The sequence below is a fragment of the Balearica regulorum genome, chromosome 13 (genome assembly GCF_011004875.1).
Source record: "Balearica regulorum gibbericeps isolate bBalReg1 chromosome 13, bBalReg1.pri, whole genome shotgun sequence".
In the NCBI taxonomy this organism is placed as follows: domain Eukaryota; kingdom Metazoa; phylum Chordata; class Aves; order Gruiformes; family Gruidae; genus Balearica; species Balearica regulorum.
The window spans coordinates 21,700,280-21,709,165 of NC_046196.1; the positions used below are offsets into that span (position 1 = coordinate 21,700,280).

Consider the following 8,886-nt stretch of genomic DNA (forward strand, 5'->3'; position numbering starts at 1 on the left):
TGAAGGGGTTTTTGGGTTGGGTTTTTTTTTTAATTCTATCAAAACTTTTTGTGGGGCAATTACTTCAACACTTAGAAGAATGCACGCTCTGCTGAGTTTCTTTTGCAGTTCACTTGGTGGAAAGTATTTTACCCTGTACTAACAGGACAGTCTAGAATAGAAAGTCTCAATTAGCAAACTACTGAGCATGATGAAGGCTGCTGAGCCTCCTATTAAGACTGAAGAGATCTAGACAGCAAACTTGCCACCAGATTAAGCTAGGCATTATTTTTTAAACAAAAGACAGCACATTTGCCTGAATGAGTTTGCATAGCAGGGCTGGAACAGCTATTTGTTATTAACCTACCCTGTTACATATAAGTACTTAATTATATCAACTTAACCAGCTGCATTCTCTAGAAGAGACTCAAAACTCCTGAGAATCAAATAAGGAAACTACAAGAAGTTTTTACAGAAGAGCACACAGTTCTACCACTAACTGCAAAAGAGTAAATACTTCAGGCACATAGAGAAACCATGACTACTTATCAAATTAAATAATACTTTTTTGTCACCTCAGCAGTTCTTAAACATTCTTTCAGGCAAAAATGCAAATAATAACAAATGCAGCAAATAAACATTCCTGCCCTGCATGATTAATGTTCATTTGTCCCTATGCTGTTACCTGGCAAAAAAAGACATTAGATGTGTAACACACATTACAGCACTGACAATAATAAAGACATCAGATGTACAGTTTGAATTAAGGCAAAATTTCAGACATCACAACCAAGTAATGCACTCTAATGCAAACACATGAAATCTAAGCTCACAAAGCTGTAAGAGCTACAAGATACCTTATCCAAAGGAAAAAACAACAAAACAAACCCAAAACTCAGGCACTACAGCCCAAAAAGACAGCGTGGAGAAGACAGACACCTCTCTAAATACTGAAGGAAATTCCTCAGCTCGGAGCTGCAGACATTCAGACACCAGCGTGCCAGGACACAGCTTTTCTGAACACCACCTCTGCTCAGGAGTAGAACAGTACGGGTTTTCATCTCCTGTCTCGATGAAGAGAGGTTGCAATTATGCTACAAGCTGGTACCTGGGGAAGGGAGGACCTCTGCTCCTTACCTAGCACACTGTTATGCATGCCGAGAAACTGAACATCCAGAAAATGAAAGTTATCTCACGATGACAAAAAACGATCAGCTAACAGAACAGAATTTTTTTAGTGCCATAGCAACCAACTTCACAGGCCTTTAAACTAAATCAGTCAGAAGATCAAAAAACCCCACTATTTTGAGGCAAGATTTCAAATTAAAAGGCAATTACCGAGACCTTTTATTCATCCAGTTCTTTGGGGTTTATTACTAGGAAGAATAACTGCAAAGCTTTTTCAAAAGTAAGCATACATTTTCCAAAGACTAAAACAAGCACAGTCCACTGAGAAAGTGGTGCTCGCATGCAGGAAAGCTGCACTATAAAGAATATCTAGACATTATCACTATACTAAAAAATAAAGACAGCACATAATTTGCCTACGATAAGCTTTCCTCAAATCCTTCCGTCCCAACTGTGGCAACCCAAAGCAGCACCAGAGCTAAGAGATCTCCTTTCCTCCAGGATGAGAGAGGAGGGGATGCAAGCGGGGAAAACACGACCCAGCTGTACCTGCCTGCTGTCACAACTGACCAAGTCTTTGCTTTTCAATATATTCAGCTATCTGGCCCAGTAAATCACCTCCCCATAACTGGACCTCTGCACAACACAGCTTTCTCAGTTCATCCCGAGCCAAGCCCAGGCTGCACAGCCTGCACCAAACTTTGCTTCTCCCCTTGTATTCCCATTCCTTTCCTCCTCGGTATTCAGAGCTGCAGCAGGCCAGCAGCGCCAGCTCGCTAGAGAAAGCAGACTTGTAAGATAATCCCTTTTATTAAGCCAAACATCCCAAGCCAAACTGATGCATAACCAGCTACCACAAGTATCAGCATGCCAAGAACAGCACAAAACTAAAAAAACACACCACATACACCCTCAAAAAACCACAAAAATAACTCTCTCGGATCAGCAGAGGTGCAGTTAAGATTGCTAAGGATATGGAGAACTAAGAACCTGTGCTTAATGCTCTGTTCACAAGACAGTAAGTCCAGGACCTAGCAGGAGAGAGACCATCTTACCCTCTAGCTTTAGTAAGATGAAAAGGGTGCTTTTAAACATTGCTACATCTTGAGACGAAGCCAAAGGCAGATGCCAAAGTAACCAACCCAAACACATATCAAGACTTTTAAAATGTATTTAGAATTTTACTTTAAGACTTAACTACAAAAGCCATGAGGAAATTGGGCTTACGCTATCTGAACACAAGGGAAAACAAGAACTTCACAACAAAAACATTGCTAATCTTACTTAAGAAGCCAAGCCTCAGGAAGAAAGCTTCAGAGAGTGTTCCAGCCTCGTCTCCATCATTTTCTTTTGTTGTTGCCAATATGTTGGGTTTTTTTCCAAAACTTAATCATCTCAATCCCCTCCTCCTAGGTCCAACAATTCCCTTTCATTGACTTTGATAGATCCAGCTTTCATTTTATGAATTTTAGAAGCAGGAGGGACCAGTCTTAAGCATTCAAATTAATCTGCATCTGCCACAAACCACTGTAAATTCTTCGTTAAATTCAGCTCGAGACAGAATGGTATCTGGAAATTTGTAATACATATCTACAGCCTTCAACTCATACAGAGTCTAGCATCCAGATACAACCCAATAACTAACTCAACCTCTCTAAAATTGTAACACATTTTTACTTTAAGTTAGCTCAACTTTAATTACAGGTAAGAATTCTCTTTTATTTTTTCCCCCCTTAAGGATGTAAGAGTTCTTAAACTCCGGTGCCCTGTACTGGTGGCTTTGAATCATCACCAGGGTCAATATCCCTTAGAAAAAAGGGAAGGTGTAAGCAAAGCCCTTGGCAAAGCTTAAGGTACATTTTCCAGGTTTCTGATCATTGCATTTAAAAAAAAAAATATCCCTTTGTGTGTTGATATCTGAACCAGATGATAATGCTGTAGGCACTGTAAAAGCATCACCAGAATACTAACTCCCTACTCCTTTGCAATAGCAGTGATCAGAGAACCAGAACAGCCTCCATCTCACAACTACGTACTTACCACCCTGAGAAAAAAAAAAAGCAGTTCCCATTCAGAACAGTTCACCTGAAAGCCAGGCAGAATGCACGGAGGTTTTGTGGGACAAAAAACAAACTATAAGCACTGAAGGAGATGGCCAACTCAGTAAACTGTGTCTTCACTATTTGCATTTCCTAAAAAGTAGCTCACCCCCATGGTATGTTTAATCTGCAGCCCTCAATTACTCACAGCCCTGGACAGGTAAACAGTCATTTGCTGCCACAGCCCAGACGTCTCAAAAAAGGTACTTTAAATGCCAGCCTCCACTTGTGCATGGGAAAGCTGCAAGAGACAGGAATAACACGAGTACGTGCTCAAATATGAGATAATGTCGCGTGTTGAGTCAAAACAAAACCTTCGTCCTGCAACTCAATAAATTACAGAGATAAAAGGGGAAAAATAAAATAAATCGAGCTCCTGTGACAGATTACACTTACCCACCTCAGTGCAACCAAAAAGCTTCAGGAAAGCCTTCACATTTCCAGTCCCTTTACCAAGAAAGCAGAAAAACTAGAGAACAAGCACAGGGACAGAGCACACATCATCTTTCCTACAACTACAGTATTACCAAAAGAGATTAAGACTCCAAGCATGCGTTACCACCCAGGTTCTCTTTTCCGTCTATAATTTTAAAACGCAGGCAATTTCACTGGCAGTATTTTATCAGACCACTTACAGAGCTCAGGTACATACAGAGGAATAAAACATTTATATGGAAGAAACGTGCCAGTTGCCAACCTGTCAAATGTTACACACTTCCTAATCTGTAAATCACATCAAAATGAATTTTCTGGCCTTTCACACTGATTACGCATCTGAAACAACAGCAAAAGTACTATTCTTAAGATACACAGCTTTAAGATGAACTTGTTTTGTTCTTAACCTGATCCTCAACATTGAGAGCACCTTATTTTTCCCCAGAGAGCAGAGCATTCAGGCTCAATTATACTGCCCCTGCCATACAGGTGCTACCAAAGAAATGGAACCATTCAGGATGAAGAAAGTAGCGGGAGGCCAAAACTTTGATCTCTAATCCCAATTTAACTGTGACTGTTTGATCTTAGAAAAATTGTTTAGCCTATAATCCATTAGCATTATATAGAGGGATATAATGCTTTAAATATTACATAATCTTTACAAGCACAATGCAAGTAAAGCTCAAGAATTATGACATCAAGTTAATTCACAGATTAATCAGACCTAAGGTATGTTTTAACATTAAAATTATGCTCACAAATAAGCCAGAAGAGAGCTACATTGGTTAAGATATTTTCATATCTGCCCATGTTTCCTACCTCAAATTCAACAATTTAGTCATGCTTTAAATGCAAAACATCATTAATCATGCAAATTTTTTTACCTAGCAAATATATTAATATTTCATGGGTTTATTTATACTATAACTACCATGAAAATTAGTTTAACAAGCAGCCCATAAAAAAGAGCTTAAGACTATGTCGAGTGAAATGCAAGCTCTTTAGTGCCTCTAGAAACAGGCTAGCAACCAGGATTATTTCAGAAAAAAACCACTGTAAAACACATTTTTGATAAACAGAAGTATACACCACACCGTTCTACTCTTTTTTGTATCTTGGTATAAAGTTATTTGGATAACAATTAAAATATCGATGACAAAATTTAAGTGACCCAAAACAGTAACACATGCAGTGCACAAATAATTTTAACTAGAAGGACATTAATTCACCTGGAAAACGTGCTAACTATGTTTTTGATTCTACTTTCTGATTATAGTCAAAGACATTTAAGCTGACTGGCTCTGACCACTGCCGCCTCCAATTAAGGAGCATCCTTCCCATTCTTCCACTATGAAAGTGGAAAAGCATGACTGTCCCTTGATTTCCATCTTTCAAACAGCTGAACAACCTGAAATGCAGAAGAGTTCTGCACCTGCGGAAGCAGGCTCTGCACTATGCCAATTAAGCATTTCATTGACTTGGTGGAAAATCAGTGGTAACCTATTTGATCTCAGTCTGGGGGTCTGATTTTTTTTAAAAAGAATTAAAAAAATAAGCAGTCCTTAAATATCTGTGTTGATAATACTTTAAAATGACAGTCTAAAAGTAACCTCTCAAACTAAAACTTTAAAATTTATGGGTTTGGGTTGGTTTGGTCTTTTATTTACTCTTTTCTTTTGTTTCAAACTATTTTTTACTGACTACCTGTGTTAAACAGCTTCTCTCAACATTCACCCTGTAAGATAGGCTCCCGTACCAGTCAACCACAGACTCAGCACTCCTGTTTCTTTAGACTCAGGACTACCCAGCAAAAGCAAGGCAGGACTTACTTTAAAAGACATCCACGCTAACAAATCAGCAGATGCTGAAATAACATGCTCGCATTCACACTGACTACCAAAACAAGCACATCTTGTCTTTTCTCTATACTTTATGGACTCAAAAGGAAGGTTTCAAGGAGTTGTTTCTCCTGGTTATTCAAATTTTAAAAAGTGTCCTAGCTTTTCTGTATCACACTAAGAAGAAAAATCAATGGATAGTTTCAATCAGTTTCAAACTGAAAGTTTCTCCGCTTTACATGAACATTTCTTACAAGAAAAGTAAGATCATCTTAAAGACCTGTGGAACAAAGGCTGCTTCTGCAGCCTAACTGCATCTAAAAATTTTACCTGCTACTTGTAGTGAAGCAGTGTCCAAATACCGTCCTCACTGACGCCACCACACACACACAAGCAACTCCCTCAAATCTTCCATTCACTATAGCCTGACTTTTTTTAAATGGGTTTGTATGACTTCAGACTACTTCCCCACCCATTTTAAAATGTAATTGTCACTTTTCTGGTACTGTCCAAACAAGCTGCCAGATGCTCTAAGGTCAAAATTAAAACTTGTATCAACAACAGTAACAGCTAATATGTCCCTTATTTCCTCTGCTGTCACCTCCAATGCAAAGGAAATGTCTGAGACAACATCTGACCCCGTTGTTCCCAACCACCCGATGTGCCACCCCAACGTTTACATTACTCATGACTTTTACTCAGAGTCTAAATATCAAGAGTTAAACAGTGGGGACACTTTAAAGTCAGTTATTTGAATTCATTTCTCAAAGCAGCATCTGGGAAGTTGTTTTTACACCAGGATACAGCCCATCACATCTGCATTACGGCAGACAAACTGTTGAGTCTAAGACCAGCTGACAGACCTCTTTACAGGCTGACAGACAAATAAGGACGAGGCTGCAGACGGGCACCTTCAGAGTGAAAATTCAATCCAAAACGCCCCGAGATGTCCTATCGATGCCTGGGATGTCACCCCAGGAAAAGATTCACCTTCGGCACGAGATATCAGACAGCATCACAGCTAGACAAGACCAACAGCCAGCAAGCTACTGACAAGAAGGCTGGCTTTGAAAAGGGAAAAGGAAAACCACAAGCAAGACATAACATTCAAGAGTGGAGTTTTCATGAGATATGCAGAAACGTCAGAGCTTGTACTTGCTGAAAAGAAAGTGTGATGTGAGGCATCCCTTCACCTTTCGCTTCTCCCTGCAGACCCCTAGCCATGCATTCACACACACCCCCACCGTGAGCCCACCTAACTCAGTAAGTCTACAAAACTCCAGCAGAAAGCTCATAAACTAGATGAGAAAAACGTCCACCTCGCTAAAATGGCAGAAAACCAATAAGTACTGGAACTAAGAAAAGAGAAGGGAGGGGCCCCAGAACTGGAAAGAAAGGAACAACAAGAGCTTGCCTTTTTGGCAGGCTGGTAGCTTGGGAGCCACCTCCCGCAAGTGCAACTTCTGAGATTCTCTTAGAGAGGGTGCCTCAATAACGGGGGCCCAAAAACTCCCAGACAGGTGGAACAAACAGTAAGGGAGAAGTTATTCAGAAAGCAAGTTATCAGAACATTTTATAACTGTGAGAGCTGTTGCATCAGGACTCATTTAAAAAGCCTGCCGTGAGCGTCTTACTAAATTACCTGCCCAAAATTAAAACATGAAGTTAGATAAAAATCTAAATTATTTTTGGATTTTAAGCCAGGAAGTAATCACTGACAGTTATTAGTTCAAGACTCCCCTTGATTAGAGTAGCCATTAAGTCACTGCCATCTGCTGTCTCTGCAATAACGGATGAGAAACAAGCACAGGTTTTTCCTGACCGCATTTCCACTTGATAAAACGCCATTAAAACTGACTTAACCTGACAATCCTGGACTTCACTGCAGAGAAGCCGAGAATTAAACAGACCTCAACACCAAACCAGCTCACCAAAGACACTTCCCCCAAAGGCTCCTTCAAACTGAGCAAAAACCACCAAGAAATGAATGAAAAGAAGGAGCTAGAAAAGACTCTGAGGTGGTAACTCAGGTTTTTTTCTTGAGCTAGACTTAAACGACTCACGACAGACGCTTGCGAACAACACAGATTGCCCAGCCAACCTCCCCGCGTAAACTAAGCCGGGTCTAAAGGCTGCATATCTAGTTTCATGCACGCACTGGAAAACAACCGCCTCTGCAGCAGAGCTCTATGTGAGGCTGGGAATCTGAACCTGGGGAAAAAAAAAAAAAAATAATAATCTTCTCAGGTCGCTGCTGCAAGCGGCCAGGCACCTCTCCTCAGCACTGCGCGGGCAGCTCCCCCCAGACCCCTGGAAGCGAATAACGCCGTAAGGCACCACAGCCAAAACAAAGCCATCCCACCGAGACCTCTTCCTCCCAGGGCGGCAGCGCAGAGCCCAGAGGTGCCAATAAAAAGGGGTGCCGGCAGGAAAGGGGCTCCGCTCCCGGGACCCCCTGCCCTCACCGTCACCCCCGGAGCCGGCCCGTCCCCCTCACTCGAAGCTCCACAGCGGCGGGGGCGCAGCGCGGGAAGCGCGGCCGGTACCGGCCTGCACGCAAACCCCGCTTTTTAAACCAAATAAAATAAAAAAATCATGAGGTAAATAAAGAAGGGCGGCCCGGGCCGGGGTCGCTCCCCTGAGGAGCGGCGGCGGGGCCGAGGAGCGCGGGCGGCGCGGAGCCCCGCTCTTTGTTCGCCGCCGCGGATAGGCCCGGCCCGGCGCAGAGCCCGGCCCTCACCTCACGGACGTCCTGCAGGCACTCGAGCACGGCGAGGTTGTTGGCCCAGCTGTGCTTGGAGCAGAGCCGCACCACGTCCTCCCGGCACACCGCCTCCTCCGACAGCTTCCACCCGCTGCCCGAACCGCCGCCGCCGCCGCGGGGACCCCGCGGGCCCGCCGCGCCCGGCCCCCCCACCTGCGCCGCTATCACCAGGCTGCCGCCAGCGGCGGGGCCCACGGCAGGAGGGCCGCCCGCCGCCGCCGCCGCCGGCGGCCGCGCCGCCAGCACCAGGAGCAGGAGGAGCGCCGGGCCCGGGCAGCGGCTCCGGACACGTCCGCACGGCGCCATCTTGGATCCGCCACCTCCGGCGCAGCCGACCCGCCCACCCCAGCGATACGCACGCCGTATGCAAATCAGCGCGCCTGCTGACGTCACCGCGCCGCGCCCCCTCGGGCCACGCCCCCTCGGGCGAAGAGGCGTGGTTTACCTTAACCCCGCCCCTCATCTCCCGTGGCTCCGCCCCGCCCGTCGTTCCCTCAGGAGGTTGAGGCGCCATCATGGCCCCCGGCGTTGGCGTTGTCATGGTCCCCAGGCCCCATCACGGCCCCTATCCGCCATCACGGGCCCACGGTGGCCCCCACAGCCCGTCAGCCGTGCGGGACAGCACTGCCAAACTGCTGAGCCG

At 44.3% G+C, this 8,886-nt stretch overlaps 1 protein-coding gene across 1 annotated transcript in view; it reads right to left on the reverse strand.

The window, feature by feature from the left end:
• GLG1 (golgi glycoprotein 1) overlaps positions 1–8,585 on the reverse strand; it is a 79,782-nt gene extending 71,197 nt beyond the window's left edge. Inside the window, exon 1 of the mRNA XM_075765493.1 lies at positions 8,220–8,585. Within this exon, the coding sequence (XP_075621608.1) occupies positions 8,220–8,549 (330 nt within the window). The 5' untranslated portion in view covers positions 8,550–8,585. The remainder of the gene's footprint in view (positions 1–8,219) is intronic.
• Between the last annotated feature and the right edge of the window lie 301 nt (positions 8,586–8,886).